The sequence below is a fragment of the Symphalangus syndactylus genome, chromosome 17, assembly GCF_028878055.3.
Source record: "Symphalangus syndactylus isolate Jambi chromosome 17, NHGRI_mSymSyn1-v2.1_pri, whole genome shotgun sequence".
NCBI lineage: Eukaryota > Metazoa > Chordata > Mammalia > Primates > Hylobatidae > Symphalangus > Symphalangus syndactylus.
This window is the reverse complement of record NC_072439.2, coordinates 40,901,659-40,924,137: the sequence shown is the minus strand read 5'-3', so window position 1 is coordinate 40,924,137 and position 22,479 is coordinate 40,901,659. Positions and strand designations below refer to the sequence as shown.

Here is a 22,479-nt window from a genome sequence, read left to right as displayed (position 1 = left end):
AATGACTACCACTGGTATTTTTTAATATGTAAATTCGATGGTTTTTCTTTTTCCTTTTTTAGTGGTACAGGTAATAGAAGAATAGGAAAAGAGAGTTGAGGGCGGGACAAGAACTACTTTGAAATTAGAGAATACATTTACGGCCTCATATATTCAGTTCATTTTTATATATAGTTCTGGGATATTTTTGGAATAATTATGATTTTCTGAGAATCATGCTGACAGAAAACATTGTCTCTTTCTTTTAAGATGTTACATTTCAAGGTACCCCCTTATGTTTGCAGTAGTCATACTTCCGGAATCTGGGGGACAATTTCAATTTTTTAAAAGATACTCTGCCCCAACATAAGATCATGGGCCATTTAATTCAGGCTGAGTTTTATTTTTTTGATAACTTTATTCATGATTACTGTTATATATAAAGCCAAATATAGCGTGAATCATACATGGTTAGCTTTTCACCTTAATTCTCATTAGTACTTATTTGTTGAATGTCTGAATCTAAAAAAGGAATGTGCTAATAGAGTATTACTCAATATCCATATAAAACTTAAATATCTATACAAATACAGTTTCTTTAACCAAGCAAATGATTAATGTTTAGGAGCATAGTTCATCTCAAAATGCTCTGATCTGATAGAGATTCAAGAATACTTGATTTCTTGGGAGTCTACATGCAATCTAAAATGAAGGCAGGGGAATGGAATAATTCTGATTTATCTGTAGTTGTAAGAATAGTTTGGTGGTACATATCTTGATGGAACTTGATAGAACTGTCATTTATTATGGGAGCCTGTTGTCTAGGTCTTATTCATTTATGCCTAGTGTATTGTTAGTAATCTGTGTAGGAGTGTTAACTATAAAGGAAATAAATTATAAGTATAGAATGCATTTATTCTTTATGTTAATGAATCTATTTGAAATATTTTGTGGAATCTTAAATGTGAAGGGTAATTGTTTATTTGATTACAGAGAAGGAAAACCTATACAATTTATTGGCTATATTTTTTTTTTTTTTTTTTTTGAGACGGAGTCTCGCTCTGTCGCCCAGGCTGGAGTGCAGTGCCGTGATCCCGGCTCACTGCAACCTCCACCTCCTGGGTTCACGCCATTCTCTTGCCTCAGCCTCCCGAGTAGCTGGGACTACAGGCGCCCGCCACCACGCCCGGCTAATTTTTTTGTATTTTTAGTAGAGATAGGGTTTTACCGTGTTAGCCAGGATGGTCTCGATCTCCTGACCTCGTGATCCGCCTGCCTCAGCCTCCCAAAGTGCTGGGATTACAGGCATGAGCTATTGGCTATTTTTAATGTAAAACTTTGAAATTGTATTCAGCTATGGAGAAATTCTACTAGAGAGCTTATGGATGAAATCATAGCATCAGTAGTTGAACTAATGTGGGATCTATTTCTCAAGCATTTCCGCCTTTAGTTATGAAAACACCTGGAGCTCAGGGAAGGTAAGGAACCTGCACAACATCACACAGCTTCTAAATAGCCAAGACAGAGTCGAACTGGAGTGTCCCTGATTTGGAGAAATTGTACTATTCCACACTGATTACGGTTGTATAGTCTTTAGCAGATGCAAGTCATATATTCTTTTTTTCCTTGCATATAATATCTATTGAAAAACCGGGTAGGTGAGAAAACTTTATTATATCACTAAGAGTGACAGCATATTGTGAAAATACTGTCAGAATACCATCAGTCAAGAGTGTCTGTCCTTCCATTTAAAAGTGGCTTTGTCTAGTGGCAGGCAGCATGTCACAATAAGGAGCCATGAGGAGTTCAGGCAGAGATGCATAAATGGGTGACTGTGGGTATTCTAAGAAATCTACTGGACATGATTTTTTTGTCCCTATATGGGATCTGGAAATTCTGCCAGAGAATTTGAGTGATGCCTTCAAGAGTGATGCCTTCAAGAGTAACCCATGGCTGGGCGCGGTGGCTCACGCCTGTAATCCCAGCACGTTGGGAGGCCAAGGTGGGCGGATCACTTGAGGTTGAGAGTTTGAGGCCAGCCTGGCCAACATGGTGAAACCCCGTCACTACTAAAAATACAAAAATTAGCTGGGCATGGTGGTGTGCACCTGTAATCCCAGCTACTCAGGAGGCTGAGGCAGGAGAATCACTTGAACCGGGAGGCAGAGGCCATAGTGAGCTGAAATCATGCCACTGCACTGCAGCCTGGGTAATCCATAGGGCTTTTCTCGGGAATTCAAAGGTGGTTTGATGTTAGAAAGCTATTATTGTGACTTACTGTGTAATGCTCATCTCCATAGAGGGAGAAAAGGCATTTGATAAAATTCATTGCTTTTTTAATTAAGTAAACACCCCGTATTTATGGGATATATGTGGTATTTTGGTATATGTATTAAAGTTCATTGCTTTTTCTCCTTCGGAGGTCAAGGTGGGAGGATTGCTTGAGCCCAGGAGTTTTGAGGTTACAGTGAGCTGTGATTGTGCCACAGCTTTCCAGCTTACGTGACAGAGTGAGACTCTGTCTCTTAAAAAGAAAAGAAAGGCCGAGTGTGGCAGCTCTCACCTATAATCCCAGCACGTTGGGAGGGTGAGGCAGGAGGATTGCTTGAGCCCAGGAGTTTGAGACCAGCCTGGGCAACATGAAACCCTGTCTCTAAATAAAAAAAATTTTTTAATTAGCCAGATGTGATGGCATGTGCCTGTAGTCTCAACTACTCGGGAGGTTGAGGCAAGAGGATTGCTCGAGTCCAGAAGTTGAAGGCTGTGGTGAACCATGATCATGCCAGTGCACTCTAGTCTGGGGCACAGAGTGAGACCCTGTCTTAAACAAAAAAAATTATTGCTTATTGATAAAAGGTTAGTAAACCAGGAATAAAAGGGAACTTCCTAAATCTGTTTAAGGATATGTATCAGAAGCTTTCATCAAGGATATTACTGATGAAACTTTAGAAGCATTCTCTTTAGGCCAGGCATGGTGGCTCATGCCTGTAATCCCAGCACTTTGGGAGGCTGAGGCAGGTAGATTACTTGAGGTCAGGAATTCAAGACCAGCCTCGCCAACATGGTGAAACCCCATCTCTACCAAAATTATAAAAAATAAGCTGGGCGTGGTGGCGTGCACCTGTAGTTCCAGCTACTTGGGAGACTGAGGCAGGAGAATCGCTTGAACCCAAGAGGTGGAGGTTGCAGTGAGCCAAGATCATGCCACTGCACTCCAGCCTGGCGGCAGAGCGAGACTCCGTCTCAAAGAAAAAAAAAAGCATTTTCTTTAAAATCATACCAGGGCCAGGCACAATGGCTCACGCCTGTAATCCCAGCATTTTGGGAGGCCGAGACGAGTGGATCACTGAAGGTCGGGAGTTTGAGACCAGCATGGCCAACATGGTGAAACCCCATCTCTACTAAAAATACAAAATTTTGCCAGCTGTGGTGGCGAGCACCTGTAATCTCAGCTACTTGAGGGGTTGAGAAAGGAGAATCGGTTGAACCTGGCAGACGGAGGTTGCAGTGAGCCAAAATCACGCCACTGCACTCCAGCCTGGGTGACACAGTAAGACTCTTGTCTCAAAAAAAAAAAAAGAATGAGACAGGAAACGATTTTTCACCATTTAATAAACGTTGCACTGAAAATACTAGCCAATATTAGGCCGGGTGCGGTGGCTCACGCCTGTAATCCCAACACTTTGGAGGCTGAAGTGGGTGATTACTTGAGGTCAGGAGTTCGAGACCAGCCTGGCCAACAAGGTGAAACCCCATCTCTACTAGAAATAAAAAAATTAGCCAGGCGTGGTGATGCACGCCTGTAATCCCAGCTACTCAGGAGGCCGAGGCAGGAGAATTGCTGGAACCTGGAAGCAGAGGTTGCAGTGAGCTGAGATCACGCTACTGCACTGCAGCCTACACAGTAGAACGAGTCTTCATCTCCAGGAAAATACTAGCCAATATTGTAAAGGAATAAATAAAGCTGTCATTGTTTGCAGAAGTCTATGTAGAAAACTCAAGAGAATGAATGTACAGAAAGCCTTCTGGAATTAATAGAGTTCACCAAAATTGGTGGATGTAAAATTAACATACAAGTGCAGCATCAAAGAGGAAATGTAATGTTAAAAAAGATACCAATGATAATAGAAACCAAAATGTCAGGTACTGCGGAATCAATATTATGAAATATGCATATAACTTTAGAGAAAAATAACTGATATTTTAGCAGACCCCAATAGTTATATTTATATATAGGAAAAAAAAGTGGCTCTGTCTATAGACAATGCTAACAATATAGCTATTTAAGAAAATTATATGGACACGGGAAGGGGAACAACACACACTGGGGCCTGTCTGGGGGCCAGGGGAAGGGAGAGCATCAGGATAAATAGCTAATGCATCTGGGGCTTAATGCCTAGGTGATGGGTTGATAGGTGCAGCAAACCACCATGGCATGCATTTACCTGTGTAACAAACCTGCACGTACTGCACGTGTATCCTGGAACTTAAAGTAAAATAAAATAAAATTTTTTAAAAAGAAAATTATTTATTTAGAAAGGATACTTCCTCTTTTTAAATAAAAGTTTTCTAGAACCGTAATTCTTCGTAATTTTTTCCTCAGCAACATAACACACTCCCATGACTGTTAAGAAGTTTGAAATTCCTTCAGTTGAGAATTGCTGAGGAATGCATTTTATGTCTGCTTCATTTATGTAGATACTTTTGACAAAGAAAATATTTTTGAATTTAGAAAGAATTCTTGATAGTAACAGAAATTTGGTTTTTGAAAACAGTATTTTAGTGATATTAAGACCTATAATCATCTCCACTTCTAAGTAGATAAAAATCTTTACGTTAGCAACCTGGAATAATAATGACTAGATTAACACAGTCATTGCATACCGGCCCTAATGCACCATGATCAGCTTACGAGCACGCATCACGCATCTGTAGACAACTGGCCCATCACGACATCTTGGCAAATTGATTGCCTTGGAGGATTTCGGAATGTATTGGCATAAATGCCAGACTGTGGAAGAATGATTGAACCACGTGGGGTTGAATTCATCAATAGCAGCAGTCCATCCTTTCAAGCAGAACACGTGCCAAGCACCGGCTTGTAATCACAAACATCGTCTGCTGCATATTGAAGGGGAAAACAGCATGGGTGTGCTCAGGATCTTGGTGGCAGTTTCTAATTAATCACAACATTGTTTAGCAACTTGGAGTATACTCAGATTGCTTCATCTGCGAGTTCTCAATCCCCATACTTGCTCTGGTGTTTCTCTTTTTTTCTCTTCTTTCCTTCTTTTATTCCTCGTATTCATCAAGGAAATATTTACTGAATGGCCTCTATTTACATCATCCTGAACTAAGCACAATGGGAAGTAAAATGATAAAATGAGCAAAGCCTGAACTACACACCCGACATAATCCAGCACAGAGGTCGTAATCCACTATGCAACAGAGATCAGGGACCTAGTCCCCAAAACAAATGAGCCAGGAGTGAGAGCCTGGTCCAGTCCTTCAGAATTGCAAGGATGGGATCCCAAGCAGAAGGAACATTTTAAGAGACAAAATTGTAACAATATGGGACTTCTTTGAGTAAAACAGATTACCCGAAAATTGCTGAAGCATTGCCTGTCGGAGGAGAAGTAGTATGAAACAAATCTTCTCAGGTAGGCTGGGGCAGGAGTGTCCCCTTCATGAAACAGGCCCTGATGGTTCTGTTAACAAGTAAGTGGAGGATTCAGTGGGGTGCTTTAGCCAACAGGTGGCAGCAATGTGGAGGCGGGATGGATTGGATTCAGTAGAGACTGGGGATGTTGAGACCACATATTAGGCTTCTTATTGAACACATGAATAGTATGTGCCAGGAACCTTACTATCTCTAATCCTCAAATGGATAGTACCACTCTTAAATCCATTTTACTGAAGAGGCGATGGAGACTTACAGAATCTCACAGTGGCTACATGGTAGGACTGGTATGTTAACACTGGTCTGTGTGAACACTTTCCACAGCCGTGCACTGTCCCACTGGGAGATGGATGCCAGCCAGACAGGCAGTAGAAAGGTGGGGAGGCAGAGAGGTAAAGGTGCAGAACAGAAGAAATCTTTCCAATGTTTTGTGGAAAGAAGTTAGGCACACATACATTAATTCTGTTTAAAACTTGGCAATGTATTAGATTCAGGATATACGAAGAGAGAAGGAGCACTCAAAAGCCATGAATCTTGATTTACTTTGAAATTAGATAACATGGGGTAAAGAACAAGTTTGGGGTGAGAAATGAGGACTTCTGTTTTGTAAGTACCTGAGTGGCATACCTCTTGTGGGTCCTTCCTTATGCCGTAATCTCATAATACTGTATATGTACCTCTGTTAGAGCACTTACACCATTGTGGCGTAGCTTGTTTTGTTTTGGTGGATGACCCCATCCTCGTATTATGAGCTCCTCAGGGGCTGGGCCTCCTCACGTTTCTGTCCCTAGCATGGAGTAGGCTCATGGGAAGCACTTCAGGTATGATAAGGAACTAGGGGATTCTTGGCCAGAGAGACAGGAGAAATCAATGGAAGTCCGAGGAATGCTTAAAATGAATGTTGTGAGAACATGATTGGGAGCCAGTTAGAGATGAGTGAAAGGCTCCCCTGATAGCACGCAGGACCTGACATGCTGAATTTGTCCCAAAATGAGTGTAGCTCATTTTTGTAATTATTCTCAAACAATGCTCAACTCCCTGGATGTGGGAATGGAGAAAGGGGTAGGCTGAAATAAATGGCTTGAAGTAGATAAATCTGGAACTGAGGCTGGATAGAGTGGCAGGTGGGACCATGAAAACGATGAAGAAAATGAAGTGGAGGAATTGCAGTCGTAAGGAGCACAGAGTATGTTTGTTGCTATAGCTTGGAAGTGTTTCAGTTTTGTTTTGTGTTACTCCTACTGTTCATAAGTTGTTGATTTTTTATGCTAAGAAAAATAAGCTTATTTAAGTGGACATACAAGATATCTTGGCATTTGTGGCATGAACAAGATGTCGGCCCAAGTTCTCTCTCTAAACACTTACTAGTTTGTGACCTTGGAAGAGTTATCTAATCTCTCTGTGTTTAGTTTCCTCTTTTCTAAGATGGGGTAGCAACACCTGCTGTCTCTGACTTCACAGGACTCTGATGATGATAGGAAATTGTTCATAAGGCATGAAGAGTTACTGAAGTATTAGATAATCCACTGAGATTTGAGCAGATGCTTAATACTCCTGGTGATTGTGTGAGAATGGCCTCCTCTCGTTGCATTCAGGAAAGGATCGTGTTGGGGGAATCTTGCTGTGCTTGATTGTAGCCCAATTATAGGGCCCTAAATTGAGGAGTGGGGAGAATAATATTTGAAGCTGAGCAGTGATTATCTTGCTCCCAGTGAGGCCCGTGCTTTCTCCACAGAGGCATCTTTACTTTATCAGCAGTGGGGAAGCCTCCTACAGTTTGCATCTTGTAATCCATTAGTCACAAAGCATTCCACTTTTTCCTCCTTAACTTTTATTTAATATTAATACAAGGTAAAACTCATAAATAAATAAAACAGAAAGGGAAGAATGAGAGCAAGGAAAACCTTGAAGAGATGTTAAGGGGGCTGCATCATTGGCAGTTCTCTTTCAGAAGTCTCACAGCAGACTTCATTACTCCAGTTTGATCAGATACTGTTGTTTCTAATAATCCCCTCGTGCTCTTACTTAAGGGAATATCGTGCTCTTTGAATATTGAATTTTTTTTCTTATCCAGTTCACCATGTCAGCCTTCCTGACATCTAGAGTCTCTAGATTATTGGTGAGGCTTTTTCTTATTTTTGTTGTTGATTTTTAGCAGCTCTATTGAAGAATAATTTACATGCAATAAAAAGCATGTATTTAAAGCATATAATTTGAGACGTTGGCATATGTGAACACCATGAAACCATTGCCACAACCATGCAAGTGAACATATTGCTGCCTCCCCACAACTTCCCTTGGTGCCCCTTTGTAATTCCTCCCTCCACAGGCAACCATTGATCTGCTTTCTGTCAAGTTATTTGGACTTAGAGTTTTCTTTGGGGGAACATTTTTAACAAATTCAGTATTTTTAATAGCTTATAGGGCTGGCTACTCAGGCTATTTCTTCTTGAGTGAGTTTGGAAGATTGTATCTTTTAGGGAATTTGTCTGTTGCATTGAAGATGTTGAATTTAATGGCATAAAGTTGTTCATGATACTCTTATTATTTTAATATCTGTCCTGAGTTTACCTCATTTACTCCTGATATTGGTCATTTGTGTTTCTGGCTTTTCCCTGGATAGTCTGTGCATTTATTTTCTGTGGCTACTATAACAGATTACTACAAATTTGGTAGCTTAAAGCAGTAGACATTTATTTTCTCACAGTTCTGATGGCCAGGTGTCCACTCCTGTCCCACACCCCCTCCAGAGTCTGTAGAGGACAACCTCTTCCTTCCTTTTTCCAGCTTCTGGGGGCACCTGTCATTCCTTGGCTTTTGGCTGCATAGGTCCAATCTCTGCATTTGTCTTCTCTGCTTTTGTCTTGAATCTTCCTCAGCCTCCTCCTGATAAGGATACATGTGATTGCATTTAGGGAAAAGCTGGATGATCTAGGATTGTCTTCTGATCGCAAAATTTTTAACTTAATTATATCTACAAAGTTTATTTTTGACATGTAAGATAATACAGGTTTCAGGGATTAGGATGTGAATATGTTTTGAGGGGCCCTTATTTAGCCTACCATAGCTTGGCATGAAACTTACCAATTTTATTGGTCTTAAAAAAATAGTTTTGGTTTTATGGATTTTTCTCAACTGTCTTCTTTTCTATTTCATGGATTTCCATTTTGATCTTTAGTAATACTTTTAGCATGTGCATACTTTGGGTTTCACGCGTCTGTCTTTCTCTGGTTTCTTAAGGTTGAAGGTTTCCTAAGAGATTTCTTGCGGTAATTTTACCTGTTATACTTTAGCTCCATTCCACAAATTTTTATAGGCTACGTGTTTAGATTCTTTCAGCTTTACATTCTTACTAATTTTCATAGAAATGTGTTTTTTAGTTTTCAATTTGGGGGATGTTTTCCAGCTGTGTTTCAGTTACTGATTTCTATATTAATTTCATTATGGTCAGGATATTCTTAATATGACTTGAATCCTTTTAAATTAGTTGAGACTAGTTTAGAGCTCAGAATATAATCTACCTCAGATAAATATTCTAAGACATTGACCATACAATTTAAGAATGCATATCCTGCTCTTATTTGGTGGAATGTGGTTTAAATGTCACTTATTAGGTCAAGTTTGTTGATAGTGTTGTTGGAGTCTTCTATATCCTTGGTGATTTTCAGGATACTTGTTGTATCAGTTACTTAGAGTGATGAAATATGAGAGTACAGTTGTAGGTTTTTCAATTTCCCTTTTCTGTGGTGTCAGTTTTTCTTTCGAGTATTAATATTTTGAAGCTCTCAGTAAGTGCATACATGTTTAGGGTTGTTATATTCTCTTGATGTATTGGTCCCTTTGTCTTTACAGATTGTATTTTCCTGCCTTTGTGCATGCCTGGTTATTTTTTATTGTATGTCCACATTATAAAATTTTATCTCATTGAGTTTTGTTCTGGGATACCATTAAGCTGCTTAGAAGCAGTTGAGTCTTGCTTTTATGCTGTTTTAGATGGCATTGAAGTAAACTTACACCATTATTAAGGTATGTCCCTTCTAAATACACTTTCGTATGCTTCAGATTTTTCACTTTGGATCGTAGGAACAGGCAGTATCCCCAGCCCTGTTTGAGCTCCTGGAATTGATTTCTCTAATCCTTTCCAGTAGCCCTTTCCCCTGTCTTGGGTTGTTTCCTCACACACCTACACTGATCAGTACTCAACTGAATACTCAAGGGAAACTCTGAAGATCTCCAGAGTTCTCCTTCCTCTCTGAATCTATCCTCCCTGGGTCCTCTGCCATCTGAACTCTAGCCCCCTTGGCATTTCTGTATTCTGAGCTGCATCTTTTCAACTCAAGGAAACACCAAGGTCTGCCTGGTTTACCTGCCCCATGCTGCAGCCTGGAAACTTTTTGGAGATATTGAACTGGGGACAATTATAGGGTTCACCTCATTTGTTTCCCAAATCTCAGGTATCACGTTGCTTCATTGCCTGTTATCCACTAGCATGAGAAATGTTGTTTCATGCATTTTTGCATGGCTTTCTAGTTGATTCATGTAGAAAGGGAAAGCTGATAGCCATTATTCTCTCTTAGCTGGAAGTGAAAGTCAAGAGCTGGAATTTTATAGAAACTGGCTTTTAGTGCGTTTTTAATCATACTTGGAAAACCTTCTGTAGGCTAGGTTCACAGACAACCTATCATCCACAAAAGTGGCTGCCCTTGTGGGACTGTCTTTTTCATCCCTGCTGCCGGAGCCTCTGCCACCTGGACAACCTTGTGCAAGTTACTTAGCAACTTGGTAGTATGAGGTGTTCAGAGTGAAGGAAGAGGGATGAGCTCATTTTGGGATCTTGAATCTACTGCTTTACTATGTGTTATATTTTAGGTCTTTTATTTCTAATGTAGTTGGTTAAAGGTTTTAATTTTTATAATGTGAGAATTTCTGTGTTTGAAAGATAAACATTTAAAATAAAATTAAATGTGAAATGTTTGTATGCACAAAACATTTTTAATTACAAAAGCAAAAGAAATGTTTTAAGTAGAGCATGACATTTTAAATGTTCACTTATGAACATTCAGCCAGTTAATATACTTGATTTTTTTCTTCTGCCTCATAGATTCTGTGATATAAAGATTAATGATGGTTTTCATTTGTAAAGGAAGTTTTACTGCCTAATGAAGCTAGGTTTATAATTTTAATGAAAGGAAATTCTTTAATTTTGTTTATGCATAATCAGATGTGCAGCTGCTGGGACCAAAATTTATCCATTAAAAAATCCAGTCTAATAAAGGAACTACCATCATTTATTTTTAACAGGAAATCCAAATCAAGAGAAAATATAAAATGAAGATTTTAAAAAACTAGGAAATATGTGATGTTTATGCAATAGCTTATTGCTTGTTTTTATGGCAAGTCAAACTTCAGTCCTAATCTGTCAAAATGTTCTGTATTTCTGTTCTCCAAAATCATTATTACCTAGCCTGACCATCAAATCATGAAACAGTATAATAGTGAAAGTAGATGCATCTCTCCAAAGATTATAATAGACTTCTTGCATTAGGAAAGACTAATTTCTCATCTGAGAAAGGGCTTTTGTTTGTTTTTGTTTTGTTGTCATTTTTTTTTAAATCATGATATACAAGGTAAATGATATTACTTTTATTTGAAAGTTTTGATTAAAGGAAAAAGGTAGTGCCTTGCTTATTTTGTGGCTCACTTGCAGGTATCTGTATTTGCAGATGAGCCTGCCTATCTTTCAGGTAGCTGATCCAGATGTATTTCAGCATTGTTACAATCAAATTCTCAAAATCCACCTGTTTAACACAGTCTTTCTGATATATTAGGCTTTAATACTGCTTTGCTCGAATCTAAGGCAATTTGACATTTATAATACCCTCAGTCTGCTTTCTAAGTGGATTGTCACTACATTTAGCTTTGAATGACCATCAACACTTCTCTAAATTAATCTATTCCCTCTCTTGCCATTTAGAAACAAAATCAATTGCAATAACTCAAGTTTTATGATTATACTCATATCCATGTAGGAAAAGGATATTCTCACCCCTATAATATTTCATTCTAACTAATGTCCTGGCTTGACATTCCATACTATTATTGCTGAGACAACATACATATTCTATTCCCTTTTTGTGAACTTGAATGTTAGATTTTCAAAAGATCCTAAAATAGTTAGACTTCTTTGGATTTTAATTTACCAGACTTGGTTTAGGTTTCATTAACAGAACTTGGACTCTAATTAAGCAGTTAGCATTGCAGTGATCCCAGCCCATCTCTTCTAACAGCAGGAATACCGTAGGTCCTGGGATTCGACTCTAGCTCCATTAAGGACACCATATAGATTGCCTCTTAAAGCTAAGGTGACATTGTAACTGGAACACATATGAGGCTGGAAGGGCCACTTTTAGTAATTATGCCCTGACAGCAGGCATCAATAAGGTTAGTCAACCTACTTAAGGACTCAGTGGTTCAGATCTATAGCTTTCCAGAACTGACCCAGAGTTCAGATAAAGACCAAGGTATCTCTGCCATTTTGAAAGTTCATTTGTATTTTAAAGTAATCATTGATTGCCTCTTAGGGGACTATTCAAAATTTAGAAATACACACACACACACACACACACACATCTATAGATAATAGGTATTAATTGTTTTTCTTTATTAACTTTTTGGTAACTTTTATTAATAATCTCCATTGTAGCTATAACCAAGGCTGACATCATGCCCAAATTCTGTAACTTTAGTAAAATAACATGAATTTTGTTCTTTGTTTAATTGTTTTTAATGAATGCTTTTCTTACGGTTGATTAAAGCAATTTTGCCAGTGACTTTTAAGTAGTCCCACATGGATGAATTTTAAATAATACTTAATTGACAAGAAAGTTGAAGAACAAAGAAAGTGATTAATCTCTAGAGCTTATAGGGATTTAAGGAAGACTAATTTGACAGTTTTAGTTATATAGGTCTTCTTATCCATAAATTGCTTAAACTTAAATTCTCTCTTGTCGCTTTTATAGTTCAAACTAAAAAAAAAATACACTGTTTGCAAAATAAAATATTGTACCCAGATTTCTGTAAAAATAGAGTTGTTCTGATTTCAAATGCCCAGTCATGTTGATTTCATGAAGATTTGGGAAAATTTGTCCTATTGGGAATAATTACTGAGAGCTAAAAATAACAGATGTATTTTTTTTTCTTTCTTTCTTAAAAAAGCTGGACCTGTGATCTGCAGAATGCTGAGTTATCCCCCAACTCGCCGAGCTTTAATTGTGGGTTGTGGCCTACAAATGTTCCAGCAGCTCTCAGGCATTAACACCATCATGTATGTATTTCTTTCTGGCTTTTTACTGAAAAGATTGTGAAAGGATTATTTTACATGAAATAGTGAAAAGTATTTCATGTAAATACTAGACTCAGTGATTTGTTTTGATTAAATGTATGAATTCTCCTTTTGCGAGATACTAACTTTACAATTTATTAATTCCAATAATTTGTAACTAGAAAAAGGTGATTTATTTTGTTTGTTATATTATTGGCTTTATTTGATTCCATAAAATTTCCCTTTTATGCCATCCAATACCTCCTTGTATTCTGAGCTTAAATATGTCAGTTTTTCTAAGCCATTTCTTGATGCTTTTTGGAAAGTAAAATAGAAGAAAATCACCTGGCATTGCCAGAGATTATGGGCACACAGATAGCTAATTCATTTCTTTTTGGTGCAGTCTACTACAGTGCAATGTGATAAGGACATTAGTAGAAGTACGTTTATTATAACCAGAGTATGGTAGAGGCGAGATTGAGTGGGAAGGAGAGTGGGGAATACAGAAAAATTCCCTGTTCTCTAATTTTAAGAGTAATTCCCAAAGCTGTATGTGTGCTGGGGGTGGGAAGGACTAAATATTAGTGGCTCTTTCACGTCCCTTGTAAGTTGGATTCCTAGGTATTTTATTCTCTTTGAAGCAATTGTGAATGGGAGTTCACTCATGATTTGGCTCTCTGTTTGTCTGTGATTGGTGTACAAGAATGCTTGTGATTTTTGTACATTGATTTTGTATCCTGAGACTTTGCTGAAGTCGCTTATCAGCTTAAGGAGATTTTGGGCTGAGGACATGAACGGACACTTCTCAAAAGAAGACATTTGTGCAGCCAAAAAACACATGAAAAAATGCTCATCATCACTGGCCATCAGAGAAATGCAAATCAAAACCACAATGAGATACCATCTCACACCAGTTAGAATGGCCATCATTAAAACCTCAGGAAACAACAGGTGCTGGAGAGGATGTGGAGAAATAGGAACACTTTTACGCTGTTGGTGGGGCGTAAACTAGTTCAACCATTGTGGAAGTCAGTGTGGCGATTCCTCAGGGATCTAGAACTAGAAATACCATTTGACCCAGCCGTCCCATTACTGAGTATATACCCAGAGGACTATAAATCATGCTGCTATAAAGACACATGCACACGTATGTTTATTGAGGCACTATTCACAATAGCAAAGACTTGGAACCAACCCAAATGTCCAACAACGATAGACTGGATTAAGAAAATGTGGCACATATACACCATGGAATACTATGCAGCCATAAAAAATGATGAGTTCATGTCCTTTGTAGGGACATGGATGAAACTGGAAACCATCATTCTCAGTAAACTATCCCAAGGACAAAAAACCAAACACCGCATGTTCTCACTCATAGGTGGGAATTGAACAATGAGAACACGTGGACACAGGAAGGGGAACATCACGCTCTGGGGACTGTTGTGGGGTGGGGGGAGGGGGGAGGGACAGCATTAGGAGATATACCTAATGCTAAATGACGAGTTAATGGGTGCAGCGCACCAACATGGCACATGGATACATATATAACAAACCTGCACATTGTGCACATGTACCTAAAATTTAAAGTATAATAATAATAATAAAAAGAAAAAAAATATTAGTGGCTCTACTAGATTTTCCTCATTCAGTGTTAAACCCATTTTTGAGGGCCTCAATAGACTAGACCTACAGCAGTAACTAAAATAGACCTGGGTCTTGTCCTCATGGATGTACAGGCTGGTAGAGGAAGCACACATTAAATAAACTCACAGTTAAATATAAGATTTCAAATTATTATAAGGGCCATACAGGACTCTCTCAATTCTCTACAGAGTAGACTTTTAAGATCCTAAATAATAAAATGCAGTTTAGAGAAGGTTATGTGCTTTCCCAGGGCACATATTGTTAGGTTAAAAGCTGCCACATCTTAGAAGTCCTCCCGACCCCCTGCCTATTGATTGAATTTTTTCATTAAGAAAATACAAATTATGTAAAATTAAATTTTCTGTGGTAAACCATTTGTATTTGAGACTCTTGATTTTTTTTAATTACTTGAGATATGATGAATTATTTAGTGATAGTTTGAGAAGAGTGAATTGATTAAAATATTTTTAAAAAATAAGGATTAGGACCCAATGAGCTAGTAGATTAAATCAAGATTTGTTAAGAAACTCCATTTTCTATACATTCACACACTTTGTGGATTTGACTTTAATCATAATCCTTGTTAAGACTTTAACTTTCGAGACTACATTTTCAATATTTTGTTCTCTCCTCCTTCTCTCTGACATTAACTTTCGTTTTTTCTCGCCTTTACCAGCTCTATGAAGGCCCATCTGTTGGTCTAGTGCCAGGCATGTTTGCTTGCTTGTTCTCTGAATTTGGCACAACATGACTTGTTCTGAGATGTGTCCACCTTCTGCAGTCTGGTGGAAGTATAGAATTGCAGCTAGGCTAGAACCAAGCATCAAATAATTAGATGCATTAATAATCCTATGTGAATTCATTAGTTGACCAACCTAATATTTGTTCTGGTTCTGAAAATATGTTTTGTTTGTTATGCTTTTTTTCCTAAGCATTTAAACTTGACAAGTATAAAGGCATAGAAAGTGAAGGATTTTTCTTGTACTTTTTTTGTTTTCACTTAAAACAGGTATCACAAACAGAGCCAACTCTAGTTTATGGGTAGTGACTGGGGCCAGTGTGTTCCTAGTTTGAAATGACTGCCATAATCCATTAGCAGTAACTAGTAGTGTAAATTGAGCTGATTGACGCTGTCAAATTTTAATAAAACATTCATTTCTCCAAAGCCTCACTTTTTTCCTGAAGATCAAGTGATATAAGGATCCTGATATACTCTAATATTTATGATAGATGCATTTTGCTTATCATAAACTGCACATGATATAGGTAGTGTTGTCATAGAGCTTTTGTTTGCATTTGATTATCAATCCTGGAAAACAGGAAGAATAAAATAAAGTAAATGATGGCTGAACTTAGACTGTGTCTACATGATATGAAACAGCTAATCAACTTCCCTCATAAATTAATATGTTCATGTCTAGAGGTTAAAGGATTAGACATTAAAATAATGCAATACCTATGCTGAGTAACTGTTGTTTATTCACAGTACATAATTTCAGGCATTCATATTATAGGCCCATAAAATTTAGTGTAAGTCAATGTCATTATGATACACTGTACTGCTGTTTACTGTCTGCATAAAAATGACTCATCTGGGACTCTCATGGAATGTGTTTTCCCCTGCTCTCCCTAGTCTTTATTTGTGTGTGTATATGTGTGTATCTTTTTCCATTATGCTCAAGATTAAGTAAATACTATCGTAAACTTTGTTTCTGATTTAAAATAATCTCTTAGAGTCTAATAATTTACTTTTTGTATTTTTAGTAGAAATTTTAATTATGCTTTCTTTTATTTTTTGTTACTTTGTTAATTCAGAATATCTTTTCTATGGATATTTTATACATATAACACATATGTTTACGTATATAAAATTTTACTCTTTTTTTCCAACTTCTTCTCTTTTAAGTGGGAAATAAAGCAAGCAATGCTTTTCTTTATTTTAATTCAACCCTAATAATGTGTGGGAGTTGAAATATGTTTTTGAAAATTCTGTTGTTCACCTCAAAATCTGAGTGAACGGAAATATAAGGCATTTTGAATTCTATTCCTCACCAAGGTGAGTTTATAGAAAGATTATATGGAAAGATAATATTATACATTACCTTAAAAGATAAATCATCCTCACAGTTGTATTATATAATCTTACCATGTTTAGTTTTTTATCTTCTCCCTCAAAGAATCCTTTATTCCTATTCCCTTGACCTATTTACTATTCTGTCACATTTGACAAAATAGATTTTCTTCTTGAAATACTTAATTTTCTTTTCCTTTACCACATTTATCTATAGATAGTATATCATAGATATAGACATATATCTTTTATTTGCATGATAACTTATGTTTCTGTATATCCCAATCCATACATTCTCATCCTCTACCCTACCGAATGGAAGACTTGTAAGTTCCTAAAAACTTACATATTTCAGACATTACATTTCACTTTTAGATGAGGCAATTTTTTTTATAATATGACTCTCATCCTAATAATTTCAACATGCAACTGAATTGATTATTTTCCTTTATTCACAGGAGAGAAAGAGTAGAGAAAATGGAGTACTAACTTTCCTAATATAAGGGTGTTAGTATCATTGCAATGTATCTCATAGACCAATAAAATATTTCTGCATGTGTCAAAATAAAGAAGAGGAGTGATAGATGAAGATGATGATGGTTAAAGTAAATTCAAGAAATTCTCGGCCAGGTGCAGTGGCTCACGCCTGTAATCCCAGCACTTTGGGAGGCCGAGGTGGGCGGATCATAAAGTCAGGAGATCGAGACCATCCTGGCTAACACAGTGAAACCCCGTTTCTACTAAAAATACACAAAATTAGCTGGGCGTGGTGGCGGGCGCCTGTAGTCCTAGCTACTCGGGAGGCTGAGGCAGGAGAATGGCGTGAACCCGGGAGGCAGAGCTTGCAGTGAGCCGAGATCATGCCATTGCACTCCAGCCTGGGTGACTGAGTGAGACTCCGTCTCAAACAAACAAAAAAAAGAAATTCTTACTGTGATCTATTCTAAACTAGTTATAATATCAAAGATGTTCCATGTTCAATCTAAGAAATATTTATCTGATGACTATTAATAAATAGACACTTCCCACATTATCATTACCACAACCTAAATACATGTGTCATGTTTGGAGGAGGGAGGTGCAGGTAGGTAGTGAGAAAGGAAACACTAAATTCTGTGTAGGTTTGATAACATCTTTCTTTTTTGAGGAACTTATAATAAACTATATTTTGGTATATTCTGATAAGCAGATAATCAGTCTGTCTTGGATGAACGAAAGGTATCAGATTTTTACCTAAGAAGACCAAGTGGTTAAATGACTCTCTTTTAAGGTTACACAAAAAAACAGTAGTAAAGTGGGAAAGAAAATCCAGAGTTTAGGCTTTTGAGTTTGCTTTGGATAAAGAGAATTGTGGGGGAATCTTCTCTGGGGCATTTGGTCTTTTACTTTTCAGCCACTCTCCTTGCAGAGTAATATTGCCAGCTTTATTTCCTCTTCTCACTCTTGTGTCTTCTGTTAACTCAGAGTAATAGAAGCCAAGTTAGAGAGCCAAGTGAAATAAGGGGGTAGAGGAAGCAGCAGAAAGGCCCTGGGAGCTTGCTGGATCCCAAGCAGCCCATTCCTGCCTGGCACCACAGTGATCCATCAGGAGTGGGGGTAGAGGAAGCAGCAGAAAGGCCCTGGGAGCTTGCTGGATCCCAAGCAGCCCATTCCTGCCTGGCAGCACAGTGATCCATCAGGAGGGTGGCCAGAGGAGCAGGGGGTAAAACTCCACAGGGAGAAGAAATTCTGTAGCTGAACTCGGTAACAGTTTGAATGGGGCGAGAAGCCTCCTGGCCAGAAGGGAGGATGCAAATGGGGCGTGCAGACTTCATAGGCCGGCGGGGGGTGGTGGGAGGCGGGAAGGGGGAAACTAAAGCCCTTTTCTTTCGCAGCTGGGAGGCGGATAGCCTCGGGCAAATTTTCAAGCCCATCTCCTCTTCCGCCTGGAAACAGACTTGGGGCTGTTGCGGGAACATGGTGGGAGTGAGACCGGCTCTTCCGTTTGCATGAGGGTTGGGTGAGGCCTGTGACTGCCAGCTTTCCCCCACTTCCCTGACAATCTGCATAACTCAGCAGAGGGGGCCATAATCCTCCTAGGTACACAACTCCAGTCACCTGGGAATCTCACCCTCAACCCCCACAGCAGCCACAGCAAGACCCACCCAAGGAGAGTTTGAGCTCAGACATGCCTAGTCTGGCCCCTACTTCATGGTCCTTTCCTATCCACTCTGGTAGTGGAAGACAAAGGACATATAATCTTGGGAGTTCTAGGGCCCTGCCCACTGCCAGTCCCTCTCCACACTACTACAGCTGATGCTTTCTGGAAAGTTCCACCTAATGGCAGGAGGCCAACCAGCACAAAAATAGAGCATTAAACCACCAAAATTAAGAACCCTCATGGCGTCCATTGCACCCCGCTCCCCGCGACCTCCACCAGAAGAGGCGCTGGTATCCACTGCTGAGAGACCCATAGGCGGTTCACATCACAGGACTCTTTGCAGACAACCTGCAATACCAGCTTGGAGCCAGGTAGACTCACTGCGTGGCTAGACCCAGAAGAGAGACAACAAACACTGCAGTTCACCTCATAGGAAGCCACATCCATAGGAAAAGGGGGAGAGTACTACATCAAGGGAACACCCTGTGGGACAAAAGAATCTGAACGACAGCCTTCAGCCTTAGACCTTCCCTCTGACTGATCCTACCCAAATGAGAAGGAACCAGAAAGGCAAACATGGCAATATGACAAAACAAGGCTCTTCAACACCCCCCAAAAAATCACGCCAATTCACCAGCAGTGGATCCAAACCAAGAAGAAATCCCTGATTTACCTGAAAAATAATTCAGGAGGTTAGTTATTAAGCTAATCAGGAAGGGACCAGAGAAGAGCAAAGCCCAATGCAAGGAAATCAAAAAAGTGATACAAGAAGTGAAGGGAGAAATATTCATGGGAATAGATAGCTTAAAGAAAAACAATAAAAAATTCAGGAAACTTTGGACACACTTTTAGAAATGCAAAATGCTCTGGAAAGTGTCAGAAACAGAATTGAACAAGTAGAAGAAAGAAATTCAGAGCTCAGTGACATGGTCTTTGAATTAATCCAATCCAACAAAGACAAAGAAAAAGGAAAACATGAACAAAGCCTGCAAGAAATCTGGGATTATGTTAAACGACCAAACCTAAGAATAATCGGCATAGCTGAGAAGAGAATTCTAAAAGCCTGGAAAACATATTTGGGGGAATAATCGAGGAAAACTTCCCCAGCCTTGCTAGTGACCTAGACATCCAAATACAAGAGGCATAAAGAACACCTGGGAAATTCATCACAAAAAGATCTTCACCTAGGCACATTATCATCAGGTTACCCAAAGTTAAGATGAAGGAAAGAATCTTAAGAGCTGTGAGACAGAAACACCAGGTAACCTATAAAAGAAAACCTATCAGATGAACAGCAGATTTCTCAGCAGAAACCCTACCAGCTAGAAAGGATTGAGGATCTATCTTCAGCCTCCTTAAATAAAATTATCAGCCAAGAATTTTGTTTCCAGAGAAACTAAGCATCATATATGAAGGAAGGATACAGTCATTTTCAGACAAACAAATGCTGAGAGAATTTGTCATTACCAAACCACCACTAGAAGAACTGCTAAAAGGAGCTCTAAATCTTGAAACAAATCCTGGAAACACCTCAAAACAGAAACTCTTTAAAGCAAAAATCACACAGCACCTATAAAACAAAAATACACGTTAAAAACAAAAAACAGAAAACGAAAACCAAAGTACCCAGGCAAGAAAAAGCATGATGAAAGCAGCAGTACCTCACATTTCAATGCAAACATTGAATGTAAATGACCTAAATGCTCCATTTAAAAGATACAGAACTGCAGAATGGATAAGAACTCACAAACCAACTATCTGCCACTTTCAGGAGACTCACCTAACACATAAGGACCCACATAAACTTGAAGGGGTTGAAAAAGGCATTTCATGCAAATGGACACCAAAAGCAAGCAGGGGGTAGCTATTCTTATATCAGACAAAACAAACTTTAAAGCAATAGCAGTTCAAAGAGACAAAGAGGGACAGTATATAATGGTAAAAGGCCTTGTCCGACAGTAAAATATCACAATCTTAAACATGTGCACCTAACACTGGAGCTCCGAATTTATAAAACAATTACTAATAGACATAAGAAATGAGATAGGCAGCAACACAATAATAGTGGGAGACTTCAGTACTCCACTGACAGCACTAGACAGGTCATCAAGACAAAAAGTCAACAAAGAAACAGTGGATTTAAACTATACCTTGGAACAAATGGACTTAACAGATATATATAGAACATTTCATCCAACAAGTACAGAATATACATTCTATTCAGCAGCACATGGAACTTTCTCCAAGATAGAGCATATGATAGGCCATAAAATGAGCCTCAATAAGTTTAAGGAAATTAAAATTATATTAAGCACTCTTTCAAATCACAGTGGAATAAAACTGGAAATGAAGGGCCGGGCGCGGTGGCTCACGCTTGTAATCCCAGCACTTTGGGAGGCTGAGGCGGGCGGATCACGAGGTCAGGAGATCGAGACCACGGTGAAACCCCGTCTCTACTAAAAATACAAAAAATTAGCCGGGCGTGGTGGCGGGCGCCTGTAGTCCCAACTACTCGGAGAGGCTGAGGCAGGAGAATGGCGTGAACCCGGGAGGCGGAGCTTGCAGTGAGCCGAGATCGCGCCACTGCACTCCAGCCTGGGTGACAGAGCGAGACTCCGTCTCAAAAAAAAAAAAAAAAAAAAAAAAAAAAACTGGAAATGAATTCCAAAACGAACTTTCAAAACCATGCAAATACATGGAAATTAAATAACCTGCTCCTGAATGAGCATTGGGTCAAAAATGAAATCAAGATGGAAATTTAAAAATTCTTTGAACTGAATGATAACGACACAACCTATCAAAACCTCTGGGATACAGCAAAGGTGATGCTAAGAGGAAAGTTCATAGCCCTAAATGCCTACATCAAAGTCTGTCTTGCTGGTGTTCCAGGTGCCACTGGGGTATGAAAAAAAACTCCTGCAGCTAGCTCGGTGTCTGCTGAAACGGCCACCCAATTTTCTACTTGAAACCCAGGGCTCTGGTGGTGTAGGCACCCAAGGGAATCTCCTGGTCTGCGGGTTACAAAGACCGTGGGAAAAGCATAGTACTGGGGCCAGAATGCACTGTCCTTCATGGCACAGTCCCTCATGGCTTCCCTGCCAGGGAGTCAAGTGGTCTAGCTCAACGGATCCCACCCCACGGAGCCCAGCAAGCTAAGATCCACTGGCTTGAAATTCTCACTGCCAGCACAGCAGTCTGAAGTCGACCTGGGATGCTTGAGCTTGGTGGGGGGAGGGGCGTCCACCATTACTGAGGCTTGAGTAGACAGTGGTTTTCCCCTCACGGTGTAAACAAAGCTGCAGAGAAGTTCCAACTGGGCAGATCCCACCACAGCTCAGCAAAGCCGCTGTAGCCAGATTGCCTCTCTAGATTCCTTCTCTCTGGGCAGGGCATCGCTGAAAGAAAGGCAGCAGCCTCAGTCAGGGCCTTATAGATCAAACTCCCATCTTCCTGGAACAGAGCCCCCGGGAGAAGGGGGTGGCTGTGGGCACAGCTTCAGCAGACTTAAATATTCCTGCCTGCTGGCTCTGAAGAGAGCAGCTAATCTCCCAGCACAGCACTCGAACTCTGCTAAGGGACAGACTGCTTCCTCATGTGGGTCCCTGATCCCCATGCCTCCTGACTGGGAGACACCTCCCAGC

General features: G+C 39.4%; 1 protein-coding gene across 1 annotated transcript in view; it reads left to right on the top strand.

Moving 5' to 3' along the window:
* Window positions 1-22,479, top strand: part of SLC2A13 (solute carrier family 2 member 13) — a 367,374-nt gene that overhangs the window by 151,892 nt on the left and 193,003 nt on the right. The window contains exon 4 of the mRNA XM_055250265.2: window positions 12,875-12,983. Within this exon, the coding sequence (XP_055106240.1) occupies window positions 12,875-12,983 (109 nt within the window). The remainder of the gene's footprint in view (window positions 1-12,874; window positions 12,984-22,479) is intronic.